The sequence below is a fragment of the Acanthochromis polyacanthus genome, chromosome 3, assembly GCF_021347895.1.
Source record: "Acanthochromis polyacanthus isolate Apoly-LR-REF ecotype Palm Island chromosome 3, KAUST_Apoly_ChrSc, whole genome shotgun sequence".
Taxonomy (NCBI): domain Eukaryota; kingdom Metazoa; phylum Chordata; class Actinopteri; family Pomacentridae; genus Acanthochromis; species Acanthochromis polyacanthus.
In genome coordinates this window covers 23,789,415-23,806,931 of record NC_067115.1, presented here as the reverse complement: position 1 = coordinate 23,806,931, position 17,517 = coordinate 23,789,415, and the positions used below count along the sequence as shown (strand labels likewise).

The window sequence follows — 17,517 nt, the reverse complement described above, 5'->3', positions numbered from 1 at the left end:
TCACAGAAAGCAGCCTGTTCCAGGATGTTTGCAAAAATGTTTAACTGTTAAATCTTTACTTGAATAAGCTGAAGTCATTTCTGAAAAATCTCTAAACAGTCTGAAAGTAAATTTGTGGTGCAAATGAATTTGGTCTCCATTTATTGCCGCTTGTAGGCATATTTTTTCTAAAAACAAACAAATGTTTATTCCTCTAAACGGCTTTTAATGTAGATATTTTTTAACTGTTTCAAACGTGAATATATACAAATCTGAAAGCTGAAATAATTCATCTAGGATTTTCTCCCATTTCTGCATTTGAAGTTCATATAAGCTATTGTCTTTTTAATGTCTCATCATTGTAGTTTTTAAACGCTCACAGTGAATGTCGCGTAGGTGTACACTGAATTGAGTTATGCATGGGATGAAGAGATGAAGTGATTTTGTGAATTGTATGGTGAAATGTAGGCGATGTAGGCCTGCTTTGTGTTGTGTTTGTTGGTGCCTTGTGACGGACGGTTTGCTGCGTTTTCCTCCTTTGAAGGGAAGGCGAGGTGCAGGGGTCGGGGGGGGGGGGGGGGGGGGGAGTGAGGGAGAGAGAGATGGAGGGGGGAGAGAGAGAGAGAGAGAGAGAGAGAGAGAGAGAGACCCACTGGTGTATCAAAGTATGACTAAAAGCCGAACTTGATCCACAAACAGTAACAGTGGTTCTAAGTTAGACAGACACACAGTGCGCATTTTACGCATGAACTGTTAACACTTTACGCACACAGGTGCAGGCTGAGATATGCGCAGGTTTTATGATAATAACAGCAATAATGAATCTCAGGTTCAACTCAGCCTCAGTTTCTTGCTTGAGGACACTTCAGCTGAGCAGCTCCAGGCAGGGCCATGCATGGATATAAAAGGGGGACACAACTTGGTCACTCAGTCGTGACATGGCGGCCCCTGCTTTGTTTTTTCACTTCACTTTGCCTCCCCCCCAAAAACTGGCTACATCCCCTCTCACTGACCTATAGAAATAGCCTCTATGTGTGTCAATGATGGAAAACCAGCACTTTAAATTTTCATAGTCTTAAAATTTTATAGGAAAACCTGCTTTATAATCAAATAGGTCCTACTGACTGTATGGCACAGCTAACTAAACTCTTCTATCTAACTAATGGAATTAATACCCTCAGATAGTCAGCACCAGGGGATGGCTGTGGAGGCCCAAATAACAATAAACAATGATATAAAAAACACTTTAGGTGTACTTTAAACAAGCTGAGTTTGTGCTAATTTTATGTGATCCTTATATTCGCAACCTGCAGTGTGGCTGCGCATGTTATATTTTGTCTTTGCGCTCAAAACTCCAATAAAGCGTCCCTACAAGCATTTCAGCGCGTAATAGATTATGCATTCTATATTTTATTGCACTTTAGTCCCGGAGAGAACGCGTGTTATGTGACTGACAGAGGTTCCCACGGTGTGTTATCCTGCAGGATTAAAAAAAAAAAGAAAGAAAAGAAAACCCCTCGCACGCACACACACACTCATCCAGAAGCTAGAACGAATCACGTTTCCTCTTCCCTGCCGTTTCACCAAAGCCAATGATCCGCGGTGCTGACGGTAGCAGCGGAGCTAAAGTTATATATGTCAAAGCCCGGAGACGCTTTAAAACGATTACACCTAAAAATGTCAAAGGTAGAGAGAGAGAGAGGTCGGGACGAATCGACTGTGACGCGTGGAAATGTTGTTGCGCGAGTATGGATGTGCGCTTTGTGCCTCCGTGTGTGTGTGTGTGTGTGTGTGTGTGTGTGTGTGTGTGTGTGTGTGTGTGTGTGTGTGTGCGTGTGCGTGTGTGTGTATAAGAGTGTGTAATGGTTTCATAAAACAGCCTGAAGTCCACGAGGGTGTGTGTGGTAGGGAGTTTAAATGGTGTCTTTAAAGCGGAATTCTAAAGTGTCGCGTTTTGCTTCATATAAAACGAGATTATTTCGTGTTTCGCAGCACAAATCTACGCATGTGCTCACAATATATGTAGTTTTATTTTTAAAAATCTGATTGCTATCATTACAGAGATGCTGCCTTATTACTTTCTGTTGCACATCTCCTTTTTTCATTTTGGAAGTAATCGTTTTTCATACTGATGGTGGGGAAAGTGAATATGTAACATAATTCGTAAAACAGCCTCCTGATTGCAACTTTACTGACTTTAAAGAGTAATTTCTACCGCGAGCAGCCATATATAGCGGGGATATTTTAAAAATCTATAGCAGGTAATTGTGATGATAATGAGCTGAATTTCATAATCACGTATTGTAATGGTAATGGAGGCATGCTGAATATTAAGCAGGCGAGGCTGTGGCCTACCTTTAGTGACTTACTTAGAAAATATAAGTGCGACTCTGAAGATAGAACAATTGCTGACAATATGTGGGGGAAAAATGCATCAATCCTAAAGAAAGACTGAATCAAGCTTTATCCTGATCAGTGTCACAGAAAAACGAATTAGAAAATAGAATTAATAAATTATTACTTTTTTTTTACGACTTCTTCTCTTGGGAATCTCTGCAAAACAGATTGATTATTTGTTTATTAACAAGCGTCCTGGAGCCGCTTTTCCTCCACAAAATATTAATTATGTGTCAGTCCACGAAAAGAAAACACAGAATAACTGCATGCGTCCTAAACGCCTGCCTGGCGCATCTCGCAGATCTGTTCCGTGTTTGCTCAAGGAAATTTGCTTCATCTGTATTCTCGCAGGCAACTTTCCAAACAGGTTTTCAGTCAAAAGTAATTTCTAGATGTTTTTTTTTCTTTCTTTCTTTTTCCAAGACGGAGAAGAGACAGAGAGAGGGGGGGGGGGGGGGGGGGGGGGGACCGGTGGCGTTTTTGTTGCGATTTCTCTTTTGCTTTATTTTTGAACCGTCAGGCCGTGACGAGGCAGATGAGAGATGAGAGAGAGAGAGAGAGAGAGAGAGGTTGGTGGACAGAAGGGAAGAGAGAAGGGAGAGAGAGACACTGAGGAATGCAGCGGGAAGAGAGAGACAGAAGCCTAATGGACCTTATTTTCTGGATGGGGGAGCTCGAATATATTCTCCTTTATCTCTGTATTTTTTCCTCCCGGAAACAGTGAATCAATCAAACATTTAAGGAGGTGCTGGGCTCCTAAGTCAGCTCCTATAAAGGGTAAATAAATAAAATACAACAGGGATGCATAATGACCGCTGGTCCCCTGACTGTCTCTGTCCCTCTCTGATTCAGCAGGATGAAAATGAAGCTGCTGCCTCTGCCAACGCTTTGCCCCTCTAGAGACTCAAGGTTCGGCTTTTACAGAAAGACCCTTTAAAGCCAAGACCCCTAATTTGGCAAAATCTTTGTTACTAATTTCTCCTGAGCTGGCCCGTGTTGATTGAATTTCTGGGAGCAAGTGGTTCATTTGTTTGGTCAGTGGGATGAAATGTTGGACTTCAGTCACTAAACTCACCCAGCTGCAAAGGAACGCCACATTCTTCTGTGCTGTAACTTCACCCATTTCCAAAATATTATTTTCAGTTGTCTGTCTGCAAGAAAGGGAGTAGTTTCTCATAAAAACTCAGGGCGATTTGTGTGTATTTTCTTGCTCTTCTCTACTTTATCATGACAAAACCTGTGAGCTATACTTTAGCTCCTGATGCCTAAAACATGGCAGAAAGCCTCAAAATGAGAACTTGTATGACTTATTCAGAGAATTATACTACAGTGGCCGATAAACAAATGCCTTCATAGAATGTGTAAGTTTCTGTCCCTATCAGTATTTATAGGCTTGGAAAATAAATTTCAAACACATAATCCCTATAGCCTACCCCAAGAATGGCGGGAGTCTGAACGCCTAATGCCAACAGTAAATACACAGATAAGTGAATAAATAGTTATCTGGCGGTTTTTGTAGGTCACAAGTCATTCCTCTCCATCTCTTTACAAAGCAAGGCGTATTTCATGCCCTGGCCCAGATAGGAAGGGTGAAAGGAACCATTTCATTTACTCTTATCTGAGAAAGAGGGAGAGGGAGGCAGAGAGAGGGAGAGAGTCTTCTCTGCAGATACCTGTGGCGAGGACGACGTAGCACAGTAGGCTTCTATAAACGACCCTGCAAAAATTGTGCTTTCATTCACCGAGAGGTTTCAGGAAATAATAATAAAGAGAGCAGGGAGGAATAATGCCTTTGCACAACTACACAAAGCAGTCACAGAGAGGGAGCGTTACAGACCTGAATTTGTCCATGTAGGTCAGCAGGCCCTTTCTTGCTTTGAGGAATATCTGAAAATGCGTGTGTGTGTGTGTGTGTGTGTGTGTGTGTGTGTGTGTGTGTGTGTGTGTGTTCTTACTGCATTAACTGAATGGGACATGAAGTCACAGGAATCAGTCGGCAGATTGCTTCTTTATGACAAAAACAGTTGGATTTGGGGGTCCTCTGTTAAAGCATTGACTATGAGCATCTGTTGCATGTTATTTTTGATCTTTTTATTACTTCTTTCTGCTCACGAAATTTTTAATAAACACATAAAATGCATTAAAATCTGGTTATAAAGTGGGGTCAGCAGCTTCAGACTGGAGTGGTTCCAGCCAATGGAGCGTCCAAGGATAGAGGATATACAGGACATAAAGCCTTTTGGAGCAAATTGTGATTCTGGAGCTTTAAAACTAAAGCTGTTTTGGCTCCTTATTGGGTACATAAGGTGCTAGGAGTTCACAGTACACATTATTAATATCAGAATCTATCAGCAGGTGCACTGGAAGCCAGCAAGTTGTCATCATTCACGGAATACCAAGTCGACTGTACTTCTTATTTTTAATTTAAAAAAAAAAACACCAATGCAGAAAGCTGCAAAACCATACATCTACATCACATGTAAAGTAATTAGTGATAACATTACCAGAGCCCAGGTGACTTGAGTCCACTATCCAGCTCTTAAAGAGATGCTTGATACAAAATCCAGCTGAACAAAAGGAAACAGTACCAAACTGCCGAAGCAGAAAGAAATATATAGACATATATTACTTATAAAAACAAGAGACTTCTGTCAGGAAGGATTTTCTTGTTTATTTGATTTAGCTGACTTAATTGTGTAAGATTTATCATTTTGAACTCCTAAAGTTGGGGGACTTGTGAGGGGTAGAATGTAAACAGAATAGTTGAAATTAAAACCGCAGACGTGCAGACTTTAAATCCCAAGTACGTGTGAAGCTCCACAAATGCTGGATTGTATATTTTTCATACAGCAACTCAATATCATTTGCATTTAGGCCCTCAAAGTTTGTTAAAAGTTGCAGTCTCTGAAAGTTCATGGCTCCAGTTTGCAAAGCAGCCTTTCTGTTATAAATTTGTGGCGTCCAAACCTAAGGTGGCACCATCAGGGTTGTTTTTTCAGCCTGAAGCGAACTGCACTTACACTTTGTGTTCACAACTTACTGTCATGACTGAACTAATTCTGATGTGTAAAATCAGCACAATTCACCTTCAATGCACCAATCTGATGACAGATTTGATACTACACAATTCATTCTTCGATTGAGCTGATGTGATTATACTGTCTTTAAAGTTCACGCTGGTTGTTGAATTTCATGCCATTCAGTCTTTGAGCCTCGGTTGAGCCTCAGCCAACAGGGGCATTGCATAAACAGATATCGCTCTGTCTATATATTGCTGTCTTTGGTAAAGAGCGATTGCTTTTCAAATTGTGCTGTCTGCAGCAGGCGTCTGCATAATGAGGCTTCTTCTATCTGAAAAAAAAAATAAAGTAGTATGGAAGAGAGTGACCATCCACATTAGCCGTTTGGAAATAGCTTTGTTTGATTTCAGAGTGAGACTCTCTAGACTTCACATTTTGCTATTTATCTGCCTCGTATTGACCTATTTATATTTAAGCCGGAGAAAACTGTGTGTGTTTCTTTATTTTATGCTGGTGGGGAGAAGGCGAGGACAGGGGGACAGGTTCAGGGGGACAGCTTGGTGTTTTAGGGGGTATCCCTGCTGGGGTTATGTGTTTAAAATCTATTACCCCCACAGCTAGGATTAGTGTCTGTGAGAGAGTGTGTGTGTGTGTGTGTTTCCCCTAAAGACGTAATCACTATGGTAATACAAAAGCCAGTGGATTAAATGGTAGAGAAATTCTAGTTGATTTATACTGCGCCTTTGGTGAGATACATACATGCACAGTATATACATACACATATGATTTTGAGGAGGGAGCAAGAGTGTTGCCCAAATAGTCTTTCTGTCTTGCTCACAGTTTCTCACTCAGTGTTTCAGCTGGCAGATGTAGCGGTTAGCACTGTCTCCTCAAATCAAGAAGTTGTTGGGTTCTGACCAGACCCAGTTCATCGGAGCCTTCAGAGTTTGCAAATGTAAAAATGTGGTCGTCTCTTTAATGTGGAGTTCTGTGCAAATGCTTCCTGCTGACCTGCTCAGAATGTATTAGTGGATGCTTGGATGAGCTCCATAACAGGATAACTGATGAATGCAGACAAGATATATAAATATAAATCAACTTGCTTATTTGCTCTTCCCCCCTAACTCACAGCCATTTTCTATTTATTGTTCAGACTCCTTTGCTGCTGCTGTTTTAATCAGCCGGTCAAAAATGGAGATTTCTCAGGCACCTCTCTAATGGGCAGCTATGATCTTCTGTGCTTTATAGCTACTGTTGAAGAATTTTAAAAAATGTATTAACAATCCCGCTACATGAAGATTATTCAGTTGTGTAAAGGTTCAGCTTAACTTCTGTTCCAGTGCTGTGTATACCAGCCTTGCTGTCTTTCATTCATTTCCTCCATAACTTTCATCCCTCAGGGGGAATATTAGTGGTATCTTTCACTAAGGGGCCAGTGCAAGGCCTTGGTCAATAATTAATTGAAATCCCTTCATTTACTCGAAATCTTTGCTTAGCTTGCCGCTGGTGAAATTGGGCAAAGTTTGCACTTTGGAATAGTCCGAGTTGTATTATTATGCTGAGCAGGAAAAATCAGCGGCAGGAGGGAAATCAGATGTATTTGAGATAGTAAATTAACTCCAGCTGAGGGATGGTAGCTCAGAAAGTGTGGCTGTTACCATTTCCCAACCAAGACAATAAACCATACATCTAGGTATTGTACATGCTATCAGTATTAATCTCTGATTCAAGGGAGCTAACAATGTCAGAATGTGGTTTTACCAACTGTTGAAACATAGAAACAATAGTTTAACTGAGAGAGAACAGGTGGCACTAAAACAGAGAAAGTGGGATCTATAGTGTACTCCAGACCGGACAGATCCTGACCACAACCAGCAATTCTAACCTGCCCCTTAAGTTGTTTTTTTTTTTGTTTTTTGTTTTTTGTTTTACCTCCAGCTGCTTCAGTGTAGCTGTTCAGCATTCGCCATCTGAGGACTGCAATTGCACTGAGCTGTTTTTGTGTGTGAGCGTAGATTTTAAGCCGACCTCTCACTGAAAACACTTATGATTGTGTTGGAAAAGCTGTTAGTTCAGATCCAATACTTACAACTCTGTCCTACAATTAAAATTATTTCATGCTAACAATCTGATTGGATGAATAAAGAAGTAAATAAAGACGTTTTTCTTATTGCTCTTTTTTTTTTTTTATCACTGGGCCCTTTATATTTTTGCGCATGTACAAGTCTTCTAAACTGGTCTCATCACTGCATCATCAGCCTGCATGTGAATACTCTTCCTTTGATTTAAACCAATGTAAACTGTTGTAATTTAATGCTACCTTCTGCTCTCAATGACCGGACAACGTCACAACATTTTTGTATCTCGCTCATCCTTGGCCTAATTCTGATCCATCTCAAACTGTGTCTGCTCTCTCACCTCTAGGACATGGTGGAGTCAACCAGCTTGGAGGTGTGTTTGTAAATGGCAGGCCCCTCCCTGATGTAGTTCGACAGCGAATAGTAGAACTTGCCCATCAAGGCGTTCGGCCCTGCGACATCTCACGCCAGCTACGAGTCAGCCATGGATGCGTCAGCAAGATACTGGGCAGGTAAAAGGCACACAAACACTTGCACGTGTATTTGGACAGTCCTGAGAATGCACACAGTAGCACTGGGTGTGCTGTGAACAGATGGTGGAGGAAAAATGTCAACCTCCTTACACCATTATCTATTTTCAACACTGTCCGTTTTTGCATTAAGTGGAACTTTAAAGTGCTGCAGTATGAAACAGGACTAAAAAAATGTACGCACCTGTTTCATTTTGGGTCATTACTGGGTTTTTTTTTACATCAGGGAAAATGAACACACACAGGCTGGTTCAGTGTTGGCTGAGAATTTGTCAGAGATGCTCCTCTGAGGTCACACTTAATCACTTAGTGTCAATTCTACTGTTTTCTTCAACATAAACAAGTCGCGTTCTGAGCGGAGTCGACGTTCATTTTCGCTTGCCTCTTCGTTTACCTGCCTCACTCTGCTCTCTGTGCTCTTTTCTTGCCTTTACGCCTTCCTCTCTCCCCTCTGTATCCTGTATTTCTCGTCCGACCCCTCTCAATATTTCTGTGTCTATCCTCACCCCCCTTTTCTCTCTCTCGCTGTCTGTCTCTCCCTTTGGCTTTTCAAAGCTAAATTCAAGAGTAAATCCCTGCTCGTTCCGTCCCCCAGAGAAGAAAGGGGGACAAAAGGGAAAAGATTCATCACTTTTTGGAATTAGCATCAAAATGAAAGTGGCACCATATTTCTGCACCCTAAAAAAAAAAAAAAAAAAGGACAGAGGGAGATGGAGAATGGGAGAAAGACAAGAACAAGGGACACAATCAAAAGGGAAAAGGCGTGTGAAAGAAGAGGAGTGCAGGAAAAAGAAAAAAATGAATGAGAGACAGAGAGACCATTTGTGGGGACGGAGGGGAAGGATTAGCTGCAGCGACCCTCAGCTATATCAAAAAATGTGTTGCTCATTGTTCTCCCATGCCTCTCTTCCTCTCTCTCTCCCTCTCTCTCGCTCTCCGTCGTCCTCTCTCTACCTCTCTCTCTCTCCCCTTTCCTGGCCGTTCAACTCACTGAAGCGTTACCGTGAGGGGGGGAGGAGAGGGGATCGAGGGATGGAAGGAGGGAGGGAGGGTTGTTTTATCCTCTCCTCTCTGTCTCTCTGGTGCCAGCAGAACAAAAACACCAACTCTACCACCCTGTGTGTTTGTGTGAGTGTCTTGTGTGTGTGTGTGTGTGTGTGTGTGTGTGTGTGTGTGTGTGTGTGTGTGTGTGTGTGTGTGTGTGTGTGTGTGTGTGTGTGTGTGTGTGTGTATTGGCTCATCGTTGTGCAGATATCAATAACCACGCTCGTTTATTCACCAATGATTCAGCTGTGAATAATTTAAATAGTTTTCCATTTGAAAATAGATTGTTTTTCCTTTAGCTGTGTTTATACTCCAGCTGTGAATAGTCAAAATGCGCACACGCACATAAGCGCAAAACACGCACACACACACACACACACACACACAAGAAGAAAGACAAGGAAGTGCACAGTTACAGGAACTCGCATCTTCACGGAAAGGATTACTCTTCCGTACAGTTGAGAGAGAGAGAGAGAGAGAGAAGAGAGCAGCAGCAGGTTTAAGACTGACTGACAGCTTGCATCCACACACAGCATCCCCCCTTTTCTGCAAGCTGTGTAGCACATTTGCTGTCCTCCCACCCCCTGCCTCCTTGCCCCTTCTGCATGCAAATACATTCATGAAATAGCCATGGTGGACACCAAACGCCTGAATCCGTGCGTCTGAGTGTGTGTGCATCAGTGCCACCCTCTCCCCAGCTCTGTGTCACACTGTGAGATTGCTTAAGAAAACAGCAGCGGTTCGAAGGACAAGCCGGGCGTCAGAAATATTTTGTGACAGGTGTTTGAGCGTAGTACATTTACATTTATCCGTTTAGCTGACACTTGTATCTGCAGCAGCATCGAATAACTGCAGCATTATGTAACTGGCGGTGAGGGTTTTATTTCACCTTTATACGACAAGCTAAGTCCAAGAGAGATCTTCTTTTGCGAGGATGAACGAACTAAATCAGTCAAACACACAAGATAATACTGAAGGAGTCAAAATTAAAAAGGCCACCAAGATGCTTTCATTTACTTAAATTTGATCATTTCAACCAGCCGAATGAAGTAACTGATAAGACCCAAAATTTGTCTTTTCAAACTCCATCCAAACATTACAGACATTCAGCAACAAATATTTATCACCACGGTATTTAGATAAAGAAACAGAAACTGTCAGTTTTAATTTCAAGCCCACCTTAATGTAACGGCCACATGTCTGTATGCTACATAAAGACTGATGCTGTTTTGCCTGCTTTAATCATTCCTAATGCAGTGAGGTGTTTTCTTGCAAAAACATGGGGTGGGTGACAAAATGCATGGTCCACTTTTGCAAAAACATATCCTAATGCACAGCTCATACGAGGCTTCAGAAATTTGAGTCACGCAAATCAAGAGGGAGGTTGTCGACTTTTAGGTGTGAAATTCCACAGAAAATATTCCATTGCTACATTGCTGTGGATGGATATACAGAGAGAGAGCATTTCACACTACAAAGGTTGTGACTTTGAAGCTACCGACTCATTTTAGCTTTTGGATAAATTAAAGAAAGCACAGAATCACCATTGATCACTTCATTTTGTCAGCGAGAACATTAACAGCCAACAGTAGGTGTTAATCAACATGGACACATGAATATTGACTTGAAAGAATGAGTCTGTCTCATAAGAAATGAGACACAAGACAGAAGGATCAAATGCAAGAGTAGAAGCCGGTGAGATGTGAGGTGTTTTTTGAAGAGTTTGAATTTAAGCCAGAAAGAAGTCCTGGCCGCAGAGGGAAGGTCATTCCTCCTCTGGAGAGCTCAGAGGGAAAAGAGTTGAGGCTGAGTGGAACAATGTTCAAATCACCACCAGGAGAGGTGAACTAAAGGGGCAGTGAAACAGAAGTGTGTTTTTATGTCATATGCTGGTTGTCTGGAGGCCAGATCTGCTGAGGTTGGCAACGAAGCAGAACTCCATATCATTAATTCAAGAGTTTTGATGCTGTCCTGTCCATCATGATTTGATTTCAGTTGTGCCGTTTACCGGCTTTACCAGGGAAAGAAAGAGGAATCAAACAGAAAAAAGGTGTCTCTTAAAGGATAAGACCAAAAATATTCTTCTTTTTTTCAGCAAATCCCACGAAAAGACCAGTCATGATTTGATCCTACTAAATACTGTCTGTGCAGCCAAAGCCTGACATATCATATTCCTCAGAGCTCTTAACCTCATTTGTAGCACGTAAACTGTTAAAGTCAGAGAAATATGCCACACTGTTGCACAGTGACATGTTATTTCATAGTAGACACTGCAGTTTGCTCTGATTTTAACCCACATGCACATTTTGCAGCTGTAAATATTCACAAGAGCACAAATCCACCCCTTCTACTACACAAAGTGACAAACGATTGAACTAATTCAGATTTTTATTTACATGGGAGTTGAGTGTTTTTGCACAATCACCTGCAATAAATATTGTCAGATGTCAGGTGAGGTTGCAGTCATGACTGTAAATTATGACTTCCTTCAACTCCTCTGCCTCTTGTTCCTTTCATGCTGTTTTTGCATAAAGAATATTATTTTGCATATTTTTAATTGAAAATGATTAATTCAAAGTTAGCCAGAATATTTTAAGAAATTAAAACACCTCATTGAAACAATATAAAATTACAATGACACATAATTGAAAACAGAATACACCGATTAAATCTGCTTGTATTTAACTTTGCCTCTAGTATTTCTACAACATCCATGTGCTTCCTTTTCTGACAAATTTCTTCTCATCTTTATTTGACAGGTACTATGAAACGGGAAGTATCCGCCCCGGGGTAATCGGGGGATCCAAACCAAAGGTTGCTACACCCAAAGTGGTCGACAAGATCGCCGATTACAAACGCCAAAACCCCACCATGTTTGCCTGGGAGATCCGGGACAGGCTCCTGGCCGAGAGAGTTTGTGACAACGACAGCGTCCCCAGCGTCAGCTCCATCAACAGGTACCACCATCCGAGTGATCCGAGTGTTTGCTTGAGTATTAACCTATAGCAACAGGTACTGAGCGTAGGTAGAGCACAGAGCAATATAAGACTGTGTTTTATGTGGGTGGGTGTGTGTGTGTGTGAGTCCGGGAGTGGGAAGGAGAATAGAAAAGAGGCCCCAGCCTCCATATGTATGAAGTGGCTGCAGCTCAGTGGTTCAACACGATGGTACAATGACAACCCTTTCCCCTGAGCATAGAGGCAGAGAGAGAGGGAGGGATAGCGAAATAAGAGAGAAGGAGAGAGCAAAAGAGGCAGACAAAAGGGAAAGAAGGTGTGGGAGAGGAAAGAAACAGACACAAAAGGGAAGGAAAGAAAGGAAAAGGGAGGAAAGGAAATGAGAGGAGAGGAAAAGAGGGAGGAAAGGAAGAGAAAGGAAAGGAAAGAGGAAGAAAAGGTTTGCATGAGCAGCCAAGCAGGAAGTGTGAGGCCCCTCTGCCATGTCAGCCTGCCTCAGCCACTTCACACCACACACACACACACACACCAGACACAACACCACGCACGCACACACAATCACACACAACCGCACACGCACAGTTTTGCTCCCACGATGGTCATGTTCTCACTGTCACTCAGAGTCTCTCTCACACACTCACACAATCCACTTCACACACACTCTAATATCTCCTCTCTCTTCCTGTAGGATCATTCGGACTAAGGTTCAGCAGCAGCCCGGTCAAACGGGCTCAGTGTCGGCTCACAACTTAGGTAGGTCACTGCTACGAAATCCTGTTTCCAACTGTCAAAGCAAATTTTACAGGAAAGCCGTTTTTGTGTGAATCTCTCTGGAGCGGAGCTTGTGTGTCGAGCAACAAAACGTATTAAAATTCTGGACCTTTGCCGATGTAGACACACACTGTGAGATGCGATGCGCCACAAAGTTCATAGCTTGAATGCAAAATTATAGTTAGCCAATGAAATGCAGGTCTTTGCTTGTTCCGCTTTCTACTCAATAGGAGCATTTAGGTGTATTACTGGGGCGTTTGGGAAAGTGAGGGCTTCGTCATGGTCGGGGTTTGTTTCACTTTTTTGGACAAATTTAGAGCTGCTGAAGTGTAATGATGTCGCCAAAAGGGAGGTGCCATATTCCAAATAACAATAATAAACACCATGAATGCTGTTGGAGCTTACTGCATCAAACTATTTCATTCCAAACATAACTCCAGACAATGTTTCTGTCACAGTTTTTTTTTAATCACAGTTCCCTCCTATACAGGGATCTAAAACAGCTTAATGCTTATCAAGTGCACACACATCATGAAAATAGAGTGTTTCTGTTCACATATTCAAGAAAAACATTGAACAGAAGGGACAACTACTAGACCCTCAAAAGCCCATATTTACTGATGTGTCAGTAGGTATGTAGTGAACTGTTCTGTTGTTTAGTAATATGCATCAATAAATCACACAATTAACAGAAATGAAGCCTTCAGACAAGTACTACAGTATTACTGATCTTGTTTACTTTCCAGTGATCGCCTTTATAAAGAATAAATTCATCTCTCTATATTATTGTAAATGTTTATCTTCTATCTGAAACAGAAACCATCCATCCATACATTATCTATACACCGTTTAATCCTCATTAAGGTCACGGGGTGCTGGAGTCCATCCCAGCTGACTCAGGGCAAAGACAGAGGACATCCTGGACAGATCACCAGTCTATCACAGGTGAAACAGAAACCACCTCAGTGATTTGACGTATCTGTCTTCTCATGACCTCTGTGCCAAAATTCAAAATTTGCATGTTCTTTATATAAATATATTTGTGCTGACTGCAATGGCTACAAACAGGAGGGCGGTTTTCTGCCTCTTTAGCAAGTTAATTCATTCATATTTTGTATGTCAATCATGGCAGATTGCAAAGACGTTTGACTAAATCAGCAGCAGAGGTAAACTTACACCTGAATTTGCCTTTAGGGTGAGTGAAGTTTCCACAATTGTAGAGCTCTGAAATTCTGGACACATCTGTAAAGAAAGAGGATCTTATTAAAGGCTTGTCGTTTTGAACTTAATAAACTAAAAAAAATATCCTTACAACCTTTGCTCAGATTGACATCTCAATGTTCATTTGTGGTCGATTACCATGTTACAGGCTGCATCAATGTACAGTTTCCATTTCAGCTATGACTGAAACATTATTTCCTTTAATTCGATGAATATCTCAGAGTACAAATAAATACGGCAGCCTTTCTCTCCTCCCCACTTTGCCCTGCAGTGGATTGTGTTTCGGTGTCTCTCATATCTTCATAATCGCACATTGTCTATTAATCTAAATTAATTTCACACACGCTGCTCCCTGACTCCTGCCTTTTACTCACATTTAGCAGACGCACATTCACCCGCATGCATACACACCTAGACGCACCGAGGAACACGCACACACACACGTGCACGCTTACAGATTACACAGATAAATGGGTCCCACTCCCAGGCGGAAAATTGAACATTTGGATTTGCAGAATAAAAGCGTTACGTTCTGATAAAAAAAAAAAAAGAGTGAAAAGAAAGAGAAAGGAAAATCAGATAATTGAAGTGCTAAATCAAGTGATGGGAAAAGGAGGGATATGCATTCATTATACCCTCCTTGTCGTTAGCGAAGGAGTAACGGCTGGGAGGGACTTTGATCCTCTGGTTTGCCTCTGTGTTTTTTTTTCCCCCTTTCTTATTCCCTTTTCGGTCTTGTCTTTCTGTGTTTGGGGGGTCTGCTGGGAGAGAGGATTAGGATGTCTGTCTCCACACCTTTCTGTCCCTCCTGGGATACCATACTGTCACTCAGCCCCACGTCCGCTTACAGGGGCATAGATAAGGGACCAAGGAGTGAGTGACTGTATGTTTCAGTCTGTATGTGTGTGTGTCAGGAGGTTGCAGTGTGTGTGTGTGTGTGTGTCAGTGAAGCAGTGACAAGTATGTCGCTGTGTCGCCCAGCGAGGAACTTGTCTCCTCCAGGGGGAAGATTAGCGGAAGAGACAACAAGGAGCAAAACACTAACAGAAGCCTGTCCTTTGTGTCTTTCCCTCTTGCTGCAATTTAGTCAGTGTGGCTGAGTCAAGTTTAAAGAACTAATATTAAAGTGAGTCCATGTTGAGTTTATGGAGAAAATAAAGAGGATATAATTATGGGGATCACTCACAAGATATTTGTCCTCTATCTTGATTGCTGTTCTTCTGAAAGGCAAAGAATCATAAATAATGGTGTGAAGGGCCCTACAGTTCTTCAGAAAAAGCTTTAGACATCAGAATTTGGACCCTATTTTTCATTATTTGATCCATCTCAATTGCATGAGATTTCAAATGACATCACACAAGAAAAAACATACAATTAATTTTGGTGAGTGCTAATGCTATAGTTTTAGGAGACAGCAGAGTATATAGTTGAACATGTAGAGTTTTGGTACATATGATAAAGCGCTCTCTATATTCTTTCTATTTTGCCACAGTGGATTTTTATTTGCTGTTGTTTTTATCTTATTTCATTCTTTATCTGTAATTTCATCATATCACTGTTATTCAAACAGCATTTGAAGCTGCGTTCATGCCTTTAAATAGTGTACAATTTTAAAAATAGTTATGTTATCCTCCAACATAGGTGATATTTTCAGTTACTTTCTCGTACAAAGTCTAACCAGTGTTACCTAAAACCCAACTTACAGAGCAACTATAGTTTCTTTTGGACAGTTGCACTGACTTTGATGTATTTTTATGCAATTTTTGAGGGATTTCCATTTTTCATTAATGCAAATTAAACATGTTAATGACTCAATTAAGGCCTAACGAGCTGATAAAGTTGAGTTTTCCAAGCAGTGTCCAAACTTTTGCACATGCTACAATACAATTATTTTTTCTTATTTTTCAAGTTCTCAGAATATAAAGTAGCAGCACATTCACAAAGGGCTAATTTTAACATTTTTTTGCTGCAGGGTTTATATTCACACAGAAAAAAATCAACAAAATGTGCATATTGGCAGCAGAGATCACAATGAAACTTAAAAATGACTCAAAAGAGACATGTAATTTAACTTTTTGAATATCTGTCCTGTGATTTTTTTTTTGGTGCAACCTTCAAACGGTTGGCTTTGTCGTGTGATTTGTCTGCAGCAACGTCCGTGGCTGCCACACAGGTCTCAGCAGTGACCAGCGACTCGGCCGGCTCCTCGTACTCCATCAGTGGCATTCTGGGTATCAGCTCAGCTGCTGATGTGGGCAAAAGGAAGAGGGACGAAGGTGAGAAGCAAACAAGTATGCTGTGTATATCTGCTTCTTATACTTTGAGTGGAATTTTTCATGCGCACATATGCAAATACACTACAGGCATAAACACATTATATAAGGAGCGCCTCAGGACCTCCTCCTCTCTGGAAAGCCCAGATGGAAAGAATTCAACACATGAGGATCAATGACAGATGTGTGTGAGTCTTGTGTGTGTGCAGTGTGGGAGCTCTAAACCAAACATCTTCATTGAGAAGCCGGGATTTGTTTACTAACAGTGCTTCACTGGAGAGCTACCTGAGAAGTCAGTTTATGCATGCACTATCGATCATATATGCTGTCATACTGGATCAATGTTGCATGGTAATAACAGGGAGAGCTTGTGTTTGCGTGTGAGGTTTCTCTCACGTACCGCATGTATATATTTGTGTGCATACATGTGTGCACGATTATGAGTGTGTATGTGACAGTGTCAGTGGCATTAAAAGCCATCACGCAGACGGTCTCCTACGGTAAATGAGACAGGACCAGATGTCGGAGCGAGGGGGGTGACAGAATGCCACTGGGGGCTATTTTTCGCTCTCTCACTTACTCTCGCTCTCTGTCTCTGACACAGAAACACACACAGAAACACACACACACACACACACACACACACACACACACACACACACACACACACACACACACACACACACACACACACACACACACACACACACACACACACACACAGTATGGGGGTCCTTTTCCCACTGCTGATGAATTTTCAAAACATTCCAGCAGGTTCCAGGATAAATCCCAGGTGCACCTTGATATGCTCCGATACAGCCCACTTACCCATCAGCAGAGCACAAAGACTTTAGACCCAACACACACACTCATATATACTGTAGACCCAACGGATCAAAGTTTACCTCGCCATGTGAACTAAGCAGTGTTTGTCGCTCAATAACTGTGAGCTTTCGCCTTAGTTTTACTCTTGGCTGAGCTTGAAAGTTTGGTGTCTCAATAAAAGCAAAATGTAACTAAGTTCAATTAAAGCAGACTCAGTGAATAAATCATGACGTATAAGAAGCACACGACTCAAACACCTACTGAGGTTTCAGATCTACTGCAGACAAAAAACTCTGGCAAGCAAAAACAGATATGTGATGAGGAGAGTGCGCCATTCCTGAAACTAACACATTAAACAAACAAAAATTCTATATTCCCCTCGAATTTCCACATTATTTTGGTTCTTGTCATCCTGCTGTGCA

At 41.6% G+C, this 17,517-nt stretch overlaps 1 protein-coding gene across 4 annotated transcripts in view; it reads left to right on the top strand.

The window, feature by feature from the left end:
• The window catches only part of pax5 (paired box 5), a 63,360-nt gene that overhangs the window by 7,381 nt on the left and 38,462 nt on the right, over nucleotides 1-17,517 (top strand). For all 4 annotated transcript variants that reach the window (XM_051945928.1, XM_051945930.1, XM_022206056.2 and 1 more), the window contains exons 2-5: nucleotides 7,821-7,986; nucleotides 11,808-12,005; nucleotides 12,694-12,758; nucleotides 16,148-16,273. In XM_051945928.1, the coding sequence (XP_051801888.1) occupies nucleotides 7,821-7,986; nucleotides 11,808-12,005; nucleotides 12,694-12,758; nucleotides 16,148-16,273 (555 nt within the window). The remainder of the gene's footprint in view (nucleotides 1-7,820; nucleotides 7,987-11,807; nucleotides 12,006-12,693; nucleotides 12,759-16,147; nucleotides 16,274-17,517) is intronic.